This window comes from Mixophyes fleayi, chromosome 1, assembly GCF_038048845.1.
Source record: "Mixophyes fleayi isolate aMixFle1 chromosome 1, aMixFle1.hap1, whole genome shotgun sequence".
In the NCBI taxonomy this organism is placed as follows: Eukaryota; Metazoa; Chordata; class Amphibia; order Anura; family Limnodynastidae; genus Mixophyes; species Mixophyes fleayi.
This window is the reverse complement of record NC_134402.1, coordinates 354416361-354432247: the sequence shown is the minus strand read 5'-3', so window position 1 is coordinate 354432247 and position 15887 is coordinate 354416361. Positions and strand designations below refer to the sequence as shown.

General features: G+C 41.2%; 1 protein-coding gene across 1 annotated transcript in view; it reads left to right on the top strand.

The window, feature by feature from the left end:
* DNAH10 (dynein axonemal heavy chain 10) overlaps positions 1-15887 on the top strand; it is a 145858-nt gene that overhangs the window by 105591 nt on the left and 24380 nt on the right. The window contains exons 61-68 of the mRNA XM_075177193.1: positions 565-786; positions 4245-4392; positions 9186-9465; positions 10223-10452; positions 12474-12747; positions 14956-15060; positions 15297-15451; positions 15539-15693. Coding sequence (XP_075033294.1) covers positions 565-786; positions 4245-4392; positions 9186-9465; positions 10223-10452; positions 12474-12747; positions 14956-15060; positions 15297-15451; positions 15539-15693 — 1569 coding nt within the window. The remainder of the gene's footprint in view (positions 1-564; positions 787-4244; positions 4393-9185; positions 9466-10222; positions 10453-12473; positions 12748-14955; positions 15061-15296; positions 15452-15538; positions 15694-15887) is intronic.

Sequence of the window (15887 nt, the reverse complement as noted above, 5' to 3'; positions counted from 1 at the left end):
GCTTCCAACATTCTTATTTTATGTCCAGTAGTCACCTGTTTTGGAACTATTATTATAGTTTATTTGTATGGCGCACAGATTCTGTAGTGCCTGACATAGCAGTACAAACATTACATACATTACAAGTACATGAGTACAGAGCAGAATAATAAATGCATGGATGCAATTAACAGAACAAATCGCATGGCGTACAGAAACAAATCAGCATAAGACATGGACAAACAAGGAAGACAGACTGGATGCATGCGATACAATGGGCTCTGCCCATGAGATCTTACATTCTTTAATGATTACAAAAGCTAATGGCAAGACATGAAGAATGGGCTATTTTCCAAGCCCATAATCCTAAATCAACAGGACCAAGTAGTTGAAATAGAAATCGTTGCACATAGGAAAAGTCTTACCAGGAAGCGAGCAGCACTTATAATCTATTTTACCCTCTACCTTGCTGGACTAAACTTTCCTGTTTAAGAAATGCAGGACCATAGTATATGTATAATCTGATTTTCTATGATACATCTGTTCTTGTATGCGAATGTAATATTTTTTTATTTTATTTTTAAGGTGGGCAAAAGATTTAGAAGACCTGAAAAAGAGAAGAGTGAATTTACTTGGAGATTGTTTGCTCTGCTCCGCCTTTCTCAGCTATGAAGGTGCCTTCAACTGGGAGTTCCGTAAGGAGATGGTCTACACAGAATGGCAGCAGGACATAGTGGACCGTGAAATCCCTCTGAGTCATCCCTTCAGGATTGAAAGTCTCCTTACTGATGAAGTTGAAATTAGCAGGTGAGTGAGTAAAAGTCATACACCTGTTTTTCGTGTATATAAATATAAATCTCTGTAAATCAGAAGGATAATTGTTTATTACATAAAATATATTAAAGAAAATAAGTATGTATTGTAGAGGTAAAGCTAGGTGTTTGACGCTGTATGTGTCTAGCAATGTATTTGAAAAATATTGTATAGCAGAACAAAAACATTAAAACAAACATAAGCCAAAATAATAGCAATATTACATGATGTTAGCATAAAAATGGGCAAGTATATATTTGTAAAGGAATTTCAGTAATTTCCATACGCTATTTGTCCACCTGAAGATGTTGGTTCAGACCCTTGAGATTCAAGATTGCCCGAAAGAAACCGTCTGGTTTGGGAACGAAGAAAAAATTTGAGTAGAACCCTCTGCCTTTCTGTGTCAGGACTTTGCAGATAATTCCTGCGGAAAGACAACAGAGAGAATTTTTCTTACCGGTTCTCATGGTAAAGAGGTGATGAGGAGCAGGTCCTACCAGATCTATGATGTAGTCTCTTGACATAATCCTTAAGACCCAACTGTCTCGAGAGGAGGCTGCCCACTGCTCTTTGAACAACAGTAGACGAGTCCCTACTCCCACAACCATGAGGAGATTGGGGTTCCCGTTATGCTGTCGGTTTATCCAGTGGTTTAGTTGCAGAACGTCTTGTGGAATGGCAACCGCTGCCCTTGTGGGAATGACCCCGAGCAGTAAGGGATCTGCCTCTGGTAGCCAACTGGCTTCTGGGTGCCAAATTCTACTGAAAGGGCTGTGAAAGGATCCAAACCTTGGTGTTCGCGATCTGTGCACATTGACCGTAAGAAAGGTGCACTTGCCACCCATTGCCTGGCATATCATGTTATCTAATTCTGGTCTAAAACGAACCAACCCAGAGTAGGGAAGCACTTCTAGGGACTTCTTAGATTCCACATCTGCTTCCCAGGAACGAAGCCAGAGGGTCCTCCTAGCTGCGATCGCATCTGCGGACACAGACAAAATGGAGGCAGCATTTTGACCATCCTCATAAAAGTATAAAGGCGTTACTCGTTGCCTGCCAGTTAATGAGCTGGGTCAGCATTGTGACTGACTGTGCCAGAGAGGCCACCCACGCCAGTTCCTCCACCGCCTGTGTGGTGCTCCCCTGTTCATGCCTGTCCCGAGCCGTCGCTTCACACTGTGCACAAAAGCCCCCTGGTCCGACTGTCTGACTGGAAGTTTGGCTGTATAGTTGGAGTATGAATAAAATTTAACACGGGCAGTCTTCCCCTTGTAAAACATAGTTAAGACGTCTAGCAGCAAGTTAATAGTAATAATATACAGAAGAAAGTGCAGGCAATAATCACACACTGAACTGCTGTACAATAAAAGATACATTTCTGCCCTGGCATTAAGCCCCAAAACAGTACCTTACAACAAACCTCTGTTATGTAGTGTGAATGCGGGTTACAGGAATACTTCTAAATCAAGTAATCTACGAACCAAATAGTTTTTCCGTTTTGTTGTTTTTTTTTTCTTACATAATGGCAATGGCCTCAGTGAGGAGCAGGATTGGTGAGGAAAAGAAAACCGTTTTGATGGCTCTGTGTTGCTGCACAGGATCCGGTCATTTCTGTCAGTTTGTTAGCAGTATTTTTCCACTCTGGGGCATACCAAAGTCAGGGGTAAATCTCAACCACTGCCCACACTTATTCAAGACTTTTCAAATGCATCCATTATGCAGTGCTTTCTTTCTGAAGCCCGCTTGCGGCAGTATGCAGGTTCCTCTGCAATTGCAGACTCTTGGTCCTAATATTCGTATGGACAGGGGATCCAAGTTCCCCCTCCGCCTCAGCTGGGAACTTGGTATCTCCCATCAAATGTCTGCCCTTCATGCACTGTACCAGTGCTCTCTGCCTTCTGGTAGTGTCGAACCTACTATAAAATGAAAAGTGGATAAGCCGCGCTTATGTAAGTGGCTGTCACTGAGTCTGCAAAGCAGACAGTAAAAAATGAAATCAAGTTACTTGTTCACGGACGAATAATCTTCTGTCCTAAGCTAATAGATAAAATATACTGCCCGCAGAACAATTACTTCTGACTACCCTAGAGCTAAATAGAGAGACTAAGAATAAAATAAAAAAACATACTATTGCAGCAAGTACTGTATCAGCCCACTTCTTGGGAAAATATGAGAAAATACCCACAGTGCTCAGTGCAACAAAATAATGATAATAATATGACATACAGTATTACAATTTAGCAAAACATTTTATTTAAAAATAAATACAGAAATATAAAAGATAATCATATCTGTTACGGGAGGATGCAGAAAATCATGGTTTGCTTTCCAGTAATATGACAGTATGACCTTATAAACTTGATTCGTCAGCTCAGCTTTCCTACCTCTGAGGTGCTATGAGAGGGCTGCCATATAACTGTCATATCTTTTCTCTGATATATCACAGAGACATAATTTCCCATTCATTAAACAGGTAATTACGTCACACAATTGCATATGACATTATTAGTTCCAATTTTCAGGAAGATCCATGATCACGATAGTTCCCTTATGATGGTAGTATTTTGATTTGACTTATGTCTTATGTCTAATCCCACTGTTTATACACACATACAGACATTCATTCCAGCATGAATTTTGAACATTATTTATTTGATGTACTCCTGAATGAAACATAACAACTTCAGTGACCACAATTTGATTTGGTATTTGCTGTTGCATTCATTATCAACTAGGTTAATTTAATCTTGTACCAGAGGCTGATTATGACACCCACTGCTATGTGGCAGGATATTGGGCTTGAATAACTTCCATGCTTTGAAGTCAGTTAGTATTAAATTAACCCTCTACTGTACTTGCCCACAGAGGGTTACAGCAATACCTATTTCATAGTTTAACCCATGACTATGTTACAACTATGACACTGTCTTATCTGACTCATTCAGAAAATGTTAGATTATGGTTATAGATAAACTGTGCTTTATATTGCACTATTTTAGTATTCCTATAATATTATATTATGTAAGCTTGTTGCCTAAATTACCACCTTTGTATAGAAGTGTGACTTTATTAGCATCAATAGGACATCACAACAACTACAATATGTATATTTATATATTGAGCCCTTCCTCTTGCCATGATTGGTTAGTCGATCATAATTAAAAAAAGAAACCACTAAAACATCAATCTGCATCATAAAATGAAAGTCTAAAAATATTTGCTACTGGTAAGGATTAACCAATCCTAAAATAGCTCAAAAATGGAAAAACTAATTTGTGACTGCAGAAATGCTGACAAATATGTGCATTATGGTAAAGACCACTTAAAATGGCTGGATCCCAGCAATGTATTTATGTATTTGTATAGGACAAAGCATAAATCATATGTTTTTCTGTTAAATCTTTTGCTAGTATTCTTTGACCAAATTGCTATTAAATGTGGCTTTCTTGCAGATGGGGCTCAGAAGGATTACCTCCAGATGAACTCTCAATACAAAATGGCATACTGACCACCAGGGCAAGTCGCTTCCCACTGTGCATAGACCCTCAACAGCAAGCACTGAATTGGATCAAAAGGAAGGAGGAAAGAAACAACCTTAAGGTGGGGTAATCATCTTTTCTCTTTCATCCATCTGGGGGACACTCCTTAACCATGGGGTTGAGTCGGGGGGAGGAGTCTGGCACCCAAAGAGTTAACTTTTTTCAGCTGACAGCATATCACCCCCGCCTATTCCCACATACCTCAGTTTGAATTGGGTGCCCTTGGAAGAAGGTTGCACCTGAAGAGCTCCAAGAGAGACAGTGAACAGGGTTCACTGGTTATAGTTTTTTTCCTTTTCTTTTTTCAGTTTTTTTCTTTTGACAGTGGCGAGAGGCTCGTGGGAGAAGCGCCTGTCGGGGGGGGGGGGGCGGCCCCGCTGACAGAGAGGTAAGAAGCGCTTCTCACAGCGGGAAGCAGTCAGCAAGAGACTCTCCCCGCTGATGCAGGACGGGCGCTGCCATTAGGCAGAGAGCGCCTTTACTGCTGAGGTTCCCCGGAAGCCAGCTGGAGTATACCAAGTTCCTCCTCCCATGGGGATGGCAGTGAATTCTTGAGGATGGCGCGCTTTGAGTAGCGCTAGCGGGGAACACATTCTAACAGGTTTTCCCCTAATATAAGAGAAAGGGCAAAACGCTGTTAAGGTAAACAACACAGAAGGAGAGCCAGTGGAAGGGGAATGTGTTTGAGGAACACCGCTCCCCCCCCCCCTGCTGAGTGAGCACGTGGAAGATCCCTTCTTTGGCGCCAAGCTTCAAAAGGAGGACAGTTGTAGCAGTCATTTGAAGAGAAGTGCACTGTTGACACATATCTTCCACGCTAAGTATCACTTTGTTTCTTCTGTATATGCATGTGTATTATAAGACTGAGGTGTTGAGAGAACTGTGTTTAAGGAAAACTATAAAGTTCTCCAAACCTGTCTTATTTAATCAGAAATACTATGATATGTTAAATAACCTAGTCTGTATTTTCTGATAAATGTTGTGGAAGTGTTTGGGCGTGCCAAATATATTGTCTGTTCCAAATGTAATACTAAATGGGCCCAGGTGTTCTGTGCTAATTGCAGTCATTACTGAAAAACCTGCTGCAGCCTTTCAGCTTGACTAAAAAAATTATACCTTATACTCTCTATATAGAGGAAAAGGAACAGAAATACTATCTTTTGACTGGTTCATAGATAAATATGTACCTGTATTTTGCGGTGTGGTAGCAAAATGTGAGAAAGATAAAGCAACAGGATTTCACCTAAGTAGATTGGGGAAATCACTGTTAGCAGAGACACAGAAGGAGATTCCAGTGGTAGGGGAATGTGTTGAGAAACACCTCTTCCCCTCCCCCGCTGAGTAAGCACGTGGAAGATCCCTTTTTGGCACCAAGCTTCAAAAGGTTGACAGTTGCAGCAGTCATTTGAAGAGAAGTGCACTGTTGACACATATCTTCCCCGCTGAGTATCACTTTTATTTTCTTCTGTGTCTATGTGTGTGCATGTGTAGACATGTATATTATAAGACAATGATGTGTTGAGAGAACTGTTGTTTATGAGAAAACTATAAAGTTCTCCAAGCCTGTCTTATTTAAATCAGAAATACTATGATATGTTAATATAACCTAATCTGTATTTTCTGATAAATTGGAGAAGTGTTTGTGAATTTTGAAACGTGATCTAGTTTTTCTTATCTTGTGATGGCAGATAAAAGCAAAACAACACATACCAAACATAATGTCTGTTCAAAATGTAATGTTAAACTAACAAGTGAACGGCTGGATCAGGGGGGGGCTATGTGCAGCCTGCACTGTGGCTCCTGTGAAACAGCCTATAGACACCTCCACCATAACGGTAGATCCTCCTGAGTGGGCGGCTGCCTTAACACAGGGAGTTAATACCCTTGTAAATCTGTTATCTAAACCAGTTGAGATCCCAGCTACATCTGTGGTTTCTCAGGGTATAACAGTAGGAATGACAGATGAGTCATTTTCCCCAGGGGTCGGTGTATTTCCCTCCCCAGCCCTCCCGGGGGTTTCCCAGATGAGAGAGGTGGGTTGGTCAGCGGTGGCTAAAAGCCTGGACCGGCTTACCCATCTACTGGAGAACCCCAGACACAAGCGTAGTGTTAAAAGACGTAGACAAACAGCTAAAGCGCTGTGGTCAGTGTCAGACTCTGAGAGTTCCTCAGAGGAGGAGGGGGAATTGTTGGACGATTCAGATGTGTCCATTATAGAGTCAGAAGGAAACTCTAGGCACCAGGGTATGGACGATCTGGTAAGAGCAGTTCGTCAGACCCTGGGGTTTGCTGAAGTAGAGGAGACGAAGTCTTTGGACCGCTCCCTCTTTAAGAAGGCTTCTAAGCAGGTGGTCCGGTTCCCTCCCTCAGTTGAGTTGAGGGATACTGTAGAGGCCTCTTGGAAATATCCAGATAAAAGGTTCTCTATGCCAAGGAAGTTTGGCGTATTGTATCCCCTTCAGGAGGAAGATATGACCCGTTGGGAACAGGTGGCAAAGGTAGATACACCTGTGGCGAGATTGGTTCGTCAGACTACACTACCTGTACCCGGGTCAGCGACCTTACAGGACGCGACTGACAAGAAATTAGAATCCCTGCTGAAGTCGATCTTCTCGGCCGCCGGTAATAGCCTCAGGCCAGCATTGTCCTCTACCTGGGTAGCTAGGGCCATGGAAGTCTGGGCAGGGCAGTTAGAGTCTGCCTTGCAGGATTCAGATTTACTGCCTCTGGCCATGCAGCTAAGGGAGGCAGCAGTCTATGTATATGAAGCGGCCCATAATTCGGCCTCTATAGCTTTGTCTATTTCAGCTACAGCTGTAGTAGCTAGAAGGGCGTTATGGTTAAGGGCTTGGAATGCGGATTCAGAGTCTAAACGATCATTAGAATCCATCCCGTATACGGGTGGGATGTTATTTGGTCCAGAATTAGACTCTTGGATTTTACAGGCTTCAGGAGGCAAGAAGACGTCCTTGCCTGTAAATACTGCTAGGCCTAGGTTTAGTTCTTTCAGACAGCCTCCTTACGGGGGCGGGTCTGGCAGAGGCCAGACTACCGATCCAGGGGCCGTGGAATCCAGGAGACAGTCCCGTAGGGGAAGGTCATCCTTTGCCCCTGTGGCGCGGAGAGCTTCTTCCGCCAAGCTGCCGGATAGACCAGCAGCATGACTACCACCCACCTCTGGTTCCAGAGGGTGGGGTGGGAGGGCGGCTGCTTGGGTTTGCCCGGCAGCAGACAGGGTCCTCGGTAGACGAGTAGGTCCAGAATATCGTGATAGAATTCATGGGACCAGCTCACTTCAGGTTTTGGAAAAAATTACCTCGCTGGCTTCTGTCAAATCAGAAAGAGTTCAGGGCTGTCGATTTGCTTCGTTCAGACGAAGCTGTACAGGCTTAGAATTTCCAGTAAGGGAAAAGGTTTTAGTCACACCCATTCAGGGTGCTAAGGCTAGACGAGTTGTTCAGTCTATGACCGAACTTCTAGAGTCTGAAAGGGTCACAGAGAATCCCTTGTCTAAGAATGAGTTTCTTGAGACTAGTGAGGGACTTGGTACGCAGCAGAAGGTTGTCTCCACAGGACAAGTTGAGGTCTTAGATGGAGTGGACAGGCAGGATCCTGTCAGACAAGAGGCTGTCAGTAGCCAGGTCTTTGAAGCTGCTGGGAAAGATGGTGACCTCTTTCGCGACCTTACCCTGGGCAGGGTCCCATCCCAGAGGAGCATTCGCGTGCTCGAGGTACCAGTAGAGGAGGTAGGTCCCCAGCTGGTGGTTGCTGGACAAGAACCAAACAGAAGAACAAAGACAAATAAATATTTGGACGTAGTGAGGGCATTACGTATATATGTTAAGAGATCTGCAAAGATACGTAAGACAGAGTCTCTATTTGTGTTGTTTGACTTTTCCAAATGGGGATGGCCAGCATCTAAGCAAACTATTGCCAGATGGCTTACCCTGACTATCAGGGAGGCTTATGTCCAAAGTATTAATCTGTGGCAAAACGTATTGTTGCCCATTCTACCCGGTCGGTTGGGGCGTTTTGGGCGGCTCGTAATGGAGCCACGGCGGACCAGCTGTGCAGAGCAGCCACCTGGTCCTCGGTCCATACCTTTAGAAAATCCTACCAATTTAATATATTTGCGTCTGGGGACGCCTCCTTTGGCCGTAGTGTTCTGCGTGCAAGGAGATCAGAGCGGTCCCACCCTTCAGAGGGATTGCTTTTGTAAGTCCCCATGGTTAAGGAGTGTCCCCCAGATGGATGAAAGAGAAAACGGGATTTATACTTACGATAAATCTTTTTCTCTGAGTCCATCTGGGGGACACTCCGATCCCCCCCGTCTTTTTGTTGTTTTGTCTCCACTCCCCCCTCTGTTGAGTGGTGTGTCTTGGTTGATTGGCCTATCTTCCTAATGGCTTTTGTAATCAAACTGAGGTATGTGGGACTTGGTCGGGGTGATATGCTGTCAGCTGAAAAAAGTTAACTCTTTGGGTGCCAGACTCCTCCCCCCGACTCAACCCCATGGTTAAGGAGTGTCCCCCAGATGGACTCAGAGAAAAAGATTTATCGTAAGTATAAATCCGGTTTTTCAAGTGTCCAGTCACTTTTATCTTATGCAAATGGAAAACCTAGATCCAATATTTTACAGTAAGTGCAAATTGTTTGGCCGATTATGAAATAATGGTATGAGATGCTTTATGCAAAATGCTTTGGGCATATTTGATTGTATAATTCTAGACATTTATGACTGATGTTACTTACCCATCACATATTTAATAAATTGTAAATATGATTGGCTACTGAATTATAATTCATAGTGACTAGAAAAAATTTGAATATTTAAACATTTTTTTTTTCTTTTAGATTTCCTCTTTTAATGATCCTGATTTCTTGAAACAATTAGAAATGGCCATTAAATATGGCTTTCCATTCCTATTTCAAGATGTTGATGAGTACATCGACCCTGTCATTGACAATGTTCTAGAGAAGAATATTAAGGGTGTCCAAGGTCGTCAATTTCTCTTTTTGGGAGATAAAGAGGTTGATTATGATCCAAACTTCAAACTGTACCTAAATACAAAACTAGCAAATCCCAAGTACTCTCCTTCGGTGTTTGGTAAAGCAATGGTCATCAATTATACAGGTGAGAATAGCTTCAATTTCCATAACTATATGCAGCATGTAAATATTGGTAGACATAGCGCTCCTTGAACAGGTGTCTGGTCTCTCTGAGTGTTCCTCCAATGTTCACTTACAGAAAATAGTCAAAAGGGCATATGACAAATGTATCATTTTAAAAATAAAACATTTGGGCCAAGAATTGCTGTTTGCCACTATTGTCCCAATTTTCAGCCACCACTTCCACATACATAAAGGGTTTGCCCATTTTGACCTCCAATAATCTTGACTGTCCCACCAACATTGGACAATTGAGGGTATGCTACAAGTATGAGTTGAGGTAGTTATGCATGTTTCAAATATATATGGTTTAATTGACGGTGTGGCTAGACGTGTGCAGTGATGAACTATGGGATAGCGTTAACGTGGTCGGATGTTGTCTGCATACTCAGTCAGATGTGTTGATGTCCGATCATATTTACGTCTGTCCCTATTGCCATCTCATCAAAGGTTAATCGAAATCTGCAGTCCTTCTGGGCCATCACACACTATGGCAGTTATGTCTAAAGCAACCTAGATGGGACCCTTAACTCTAGAGAGTGAATAAGTAGCTTGGAACGCATATCTCAGTTAGTTATAGCAGTAAAATATACTATAGTATAATGTAGTACTTATTTTTGCTAGGTAATTTAAACTTTGATAAATAGCTGGAAGGCTGGATAAGAAAACACTATATGCTCTTGTAATGTTTCCAATGCCTCTGGTTTCTATGCCATGTTCAGTTACTCTGAAAGGCCTTGAAGATCAACTACTCAGTGTCATTGTTGGCTTTGAAAGAAGAGAGTTGGAAGAGCAAAGAGAACATCTCATTCAAGAAACCAGTGAAAATAAAAAGCTGTTAAAGGACTTGGAGGACTCATTGTTGAGAGAGCTTGCAACCTCCACTGGTAACATGCTGGATAATGTGGAACTTGTTCATACACTGGAAGAAACAAAGTCCAAAGCCACAGAGGTAACTATCCAATGTCACTACTGTGTGATGACACCTGATGTAAGGATAGAAAATGGTATAGGGAATGCTCACTAGGTTTGTAAAAATAGAGAATGAAATGGTTGAATGCTTACTAGTACCAATTCTGATCCCCTTTAATATTCAGAAAAACAATGCCAAAATTGTTGTGGTCACGTATACCACTTTGGGTGGGCAGTTATTCTGTGAATGCAACAGTCTTTAAAGTAATACACCTGCTCTTTTGTTGCACACATGCGCCTTATTACACAGATAAACTCCGGGATTAGTAGGTCAGCATGGTGGCATATCCTGCCAAATGTGGCTGGTCTTCAAGAAGATCCTTTAGTGTTCTTCACATTGTGGAGCCTGTGCATTTAGGGTGTGTTCCCAGTTAGTATGGCCCCAAAGTCTCTTTCCACCAACAAAACTTACTTATTTTTACAGGTCCTCAGAGGTGTCAGAGATCAGGATTTGACAGTGCCTTTAATGGGACACCTTTTGCACTAACCTGGTGCATTGAATACAGAAGAGTGCATTTTTATGAATGCAAATACACAATGTAATAAAAACATTCATATTTATGAGTGACACATATAATAAAGAGTCCTGATGTCCCCTCACTCTAATAATTGCAAAAAAACATTAAGACGTAAATGAGGCTTGAACATGCAGTGTGTTCACAGAAATAAATTGGCTTTTCCACTATGTGAATTTTGATCTGGGCAAAATTGCAAATTCCAGATTCAAAACAGAAATTAGGTGTGCATCTATGTAAGTGCTTGTCATCTGAGTGTGCAGTTAGCAAATGAGCCTTAGTGAGTATGAGTGTGATTATTATTGGTATGATACAGTGGCAGAACTACCATTGGTGCAGCAGGTGCGGTGCAGCGGGGCCCATGGAGATAACGGGGCCCACTGCACGGGAAACTAGCAAGCTGTGGGCATCAGTTCCCTCCTCCCCGCTTCCCTGCGGTGGGGCCCACAACTTACTAGTTCCGCCTCTGGCATGATATATAAACGTTTTTCAGTATGCCAGCATGATCTCTATTTTAGCATATCCCCATAGATTACAATGTGCATGGCAAGCAATAGTGAAAAGGTATACATTACCTGTACTTTTCTGTATAGACAAGATTCATTACAGCTTTACCTTTTGGACTGAATGGTGCAGATAAAGCAACATGCCGTAGTGATACAGAGGTCAGTTTGTGTGTAGCTATTAAACAGATCAACCTCCAGGGCACAGATAGCTATATATGCCCAGAAGGACCCTTGCTAACCCCTGGGTATATAAGATAGACTAAAAACACACACAAAAACACTACCAGGAAGTGTTAGAAGCACTGCCAGGTAATATTGACGAGCTACAGTAAACAAGGAGAGATCCATGCCTGAGAGTCCGCTCTATACGCCTCCCTGATATATATACACTGCACAGTGTAGTATAATAGACATAGCTGACACTACTGGCCAAATCCCAAGTTCCAGATTGTACTCATTTGATTGAAAACACGTATTCTGGTAGGGTATATGGCTATGACTCCATCAGTTTAACATACATAACCTTTTCTCTCTTCAAAGTGATAGATGGAAGAATTATTATGTACACATAAGATTTCAAAATGTTGGAGAGGCACATTAAACTCACTTGCTCAAACACAACATTTTTGTATGATAAAAGCACTGTAAGTGCCTTATTCCAGTAAGGGCAATATATGGTTTACCAGTGTTGAGAAGAGAAGCAGAATTCTGGTAAAGATTTACCAAGACCTTGATAGAAGTAGCTGGGTATAATTGAATATTTAATACTGTCTGTTGGTTATTTTCATGCTTCATAAAACATAGATTTATGGTCATTCTTCAGATATGCGAGAGCCTTGTTATTTATAAATGAGATCATATACCAAGTACATATTTTAGACATGCTCGGACCTAATTACATAATACAATGAACAGCAGCATGCAGTGACCTGATAAATAAGGATCTTTAGTCATAAATTAACATTCTCTTTTATAACTAGGTGTCGGAGAAACTAAACCTAGCCGAGAGGACTGCGGTGGACATTGATAAATTACGAGATGGTTATAGACCAGCTGCCAAGAGAGGTGCCATACTCTTCTTTGTCCTGTCTGAAATGGCACTGGTCAACTCGATGTATCAGTATTCTTTGTCATCGTTCTTGGCTGTCTTTGATTTATCACTACGGAAATCTTTACCTGATGGTATTTTGGTCAAAAGGTTGAAAAACATAATGGACACTTTGACGTTCAACATTTATAACTATGGATGCACAGGTTAGTATGTTCTGTTAAAAACAGTGTAGAGAACTGTAATTCACTTGGATAAAAAGGGTTTCCTCTTAGTGAACTGTGATCAGTGGAACACTACATTGTCACAGCGATAACTGTATTATTCTTGTATAAAAAGGTCTGATTTCATATTGTGTTACAGCGGCACCAAGATGCAATTAATCCTCCGGTATACTAAGCTATTGCTAAGACCAACTCACTTAAATGAACTTGACATCTTTTACATTGTCTGGTGTAGGGCCGATGTATTAGAGCTTGGTGTTGAGGCTCTCTCACAGCCCTGCAAATCCAGTTAACTGGGGGCTCTTACTGGGTCCATGTGTGCAGTGGTGATTCAGGATACAATAATTCTAACCTCTAACATTTAGGGTCTCATTTAGAGTTGGACATACACCAATTTTTTTTTGTGTAAGACATGGATTTTCATATTTCGCATGAGCACCAAAAATGTGTAAGCATATATCTGTATATAATTTTTTGCATATGGTTGACTTGCATCCCTTTATGCCTGGAGAGGCACAATGGGGGCAGGAAAGCGTAAACTGAGTACAGTAAAGGGTCACATAATAGTGACACAATACATGTGCACACATCCCCAGATACTCCTTTTAGGAGGCGTTTCTCTTGGGGGTATCGAAAGGGTTAGTGCAACGATACGCAATGATGATGATGACTGTGGTTGCCTGTCTATTGACCCCTCCAGCTGACAGTACTTAAATCATCAGCATCACGGTCATATTATATCATGTCACAGCCACCTATTGTCAATACTTAATTAACATTTTCATTTGGACCACTGCTGGTAAGAAAAGTCCCAGTTGATTTTTAAAGGGGAAAACAGTAGATGTGAAGGTGTTTGTATTTAATTTTATATGGAATACGCAACTTTTGCATTTATTAATAACTGTCAATAGAAGATTCTCTCTTGTGTATATCACATTTCATTATATTATTATAGTGTATACAAATAGGGCAATGTGACTTTAGCATTTACTATTAACACTGTCAAGTCACATCTCTATGCTGCAGTGGCTCAAATATCTTGAGATGTATTATATGCAACATAAACATGTAAATACACTTTTTAATGTTTTTTTTTATTACATATGTTTAGTGCACAAATCCCAGAGCAAGCTTGTATCTCCTTACATATCTTCCCTAATTTCCACCCAAATGGAGACACCTCCTTCCATATATTTCTCTGATCACTTCTTCCCATTCATACCTTCAGAATTTCTCTTGTGCTGCACATATTCTCTAAAACTCTCTTCTTCATGTAACCAGATACATATGAGTCTCCAAGATTGTAAATGATCCCTCAAAACCCAATCTTTTCAGGCAACATATAACCTAACCCTAAAATAACTCGCCTCATTCAGCTAATCCATCAGAACTTCTCACTGATTTACAATACACTCCATTTACATGTTTCCTCACCTATTGTTTCCTAGTATCCCTTTAGATCCTAAGCACTTTGAGCAGAGTTCTCACACTTAGGGCTAGATTTACTAAGCTGCGGGTTTGAAAAAGTGGGGATGTTGCCTATAGCAACCAAATAGATTCTAGCTGTCATTTTGTTGAAGGTACTAAATAAATGAAAGCTAGAATCTGATTGGTTGCTATAGGCAACATCCCCACTTTTTCAAACCCGCAGCTTAGTAAATCTAGCCCCTATTGTCTCATGGTTGTGTTTATGTTATATCCATGGAATTGTTATGACCTGAATGCATTATGTATTTTGTATTGCATTGCGGAATATGAAGGTGCTTTCTAAATAAATAATAATATTTTATCACTTTTAAATAATAACATTGTATTAAGAAACTCATCGTTTTTAGTGTTGAATTATACATTTACACCGTTATTGTACTATTGTCTGTAAACTGTGGCTTTATGAGAGCTCCCAAGTGTCCCATAATTCCCAGGAAGGTGCCATTTATCACCCAAAAGCATTAGCTCACAATACTTCTTTTCTAATAAATTAAACTCCTGAGCAATCAGATGAACAGGATAAGTTGTAATAGATCCCCAATATCTAATTTACTGTATTTGGGACTTAAGATAACGTGTGGGATGTTTGTCATGGGCTGAGTAAACGTCAGTCACATGGGTGTCCCAGTTCTTCTTTTAAAAATTGTGCAGATTATAGGATCAATGATTTAAAATCACAGTAATGTGATCATTTCATTTCAGGCTTATTTGAGAGACACAAGTTGCTGTTTTCCTTCAATATGACCATAAAGATAGAGCAAGCTGATGGCAGAGTGCCACAGGAAGAACTGGACTTTTTCTTAAAAGGTAATAAAAGCAGATAAACGATTACTATGTGTCTGCAGACCTGTCTGCAGTGCCTCTTATTGTGAGATGTTCTAAGCTAAGTGCAGGAATCACACAGCGGACAACAGACCACACTATGTTTGGGGGACATCTCAGGTTTATTTAGTTATCTTTTTGGCATAGTATAGTATGTCTTGTGATAAGAATCCAGTTTTTGGTTTGAGTTCAGTGGATTCTGATTCTTCCTTCTCTTTTAGGAAACATCTCCCTAGAGAAAAGCAGGCGGAAGAAGCCATGTTCTTGGCTCCCAGACCAAGGATGGGAAGACCTTATCCGTCTGTCTGAATTGTTCCCATCACTGTTTGGGTCACTTCCTGATGATGTGGAGAGACGTGAGTCAGAATGGAAAGTTGTAAGTGAGATATGCACCAGTTTGTGTTAATGTGGGAGTAATGTCTGCTTGGAAGATCTTACATTCCTCTTATCCTTCTGTATTTAGTGGTATGACCTGGACACACTGGAGCAATATCCTTTCCCTCTAGGCTACAATGACAAACTTTCTACCTTTCAAAAACTTCTTCTCCTGCGATGCTTCAGAGTAGATCGTGTATACAGAGCCGTAACAGACTATGTCACAGTCACCATGGGAGAGAAGTAAGTAACCAACTCACAGAAGGAAAGTGAGTGATCATTATAATGCATGTTCTATGTAGGCCAGCGACTACGTGGAATGTTATATAACTGAGAAAGCTGTTGACTACAACAACTCAAGTCCATGACAGAACTTGCACAGACATGACTCTTCTATATCTACATTTCTAGAGCTTAATTTAGTGTGATGGAATATA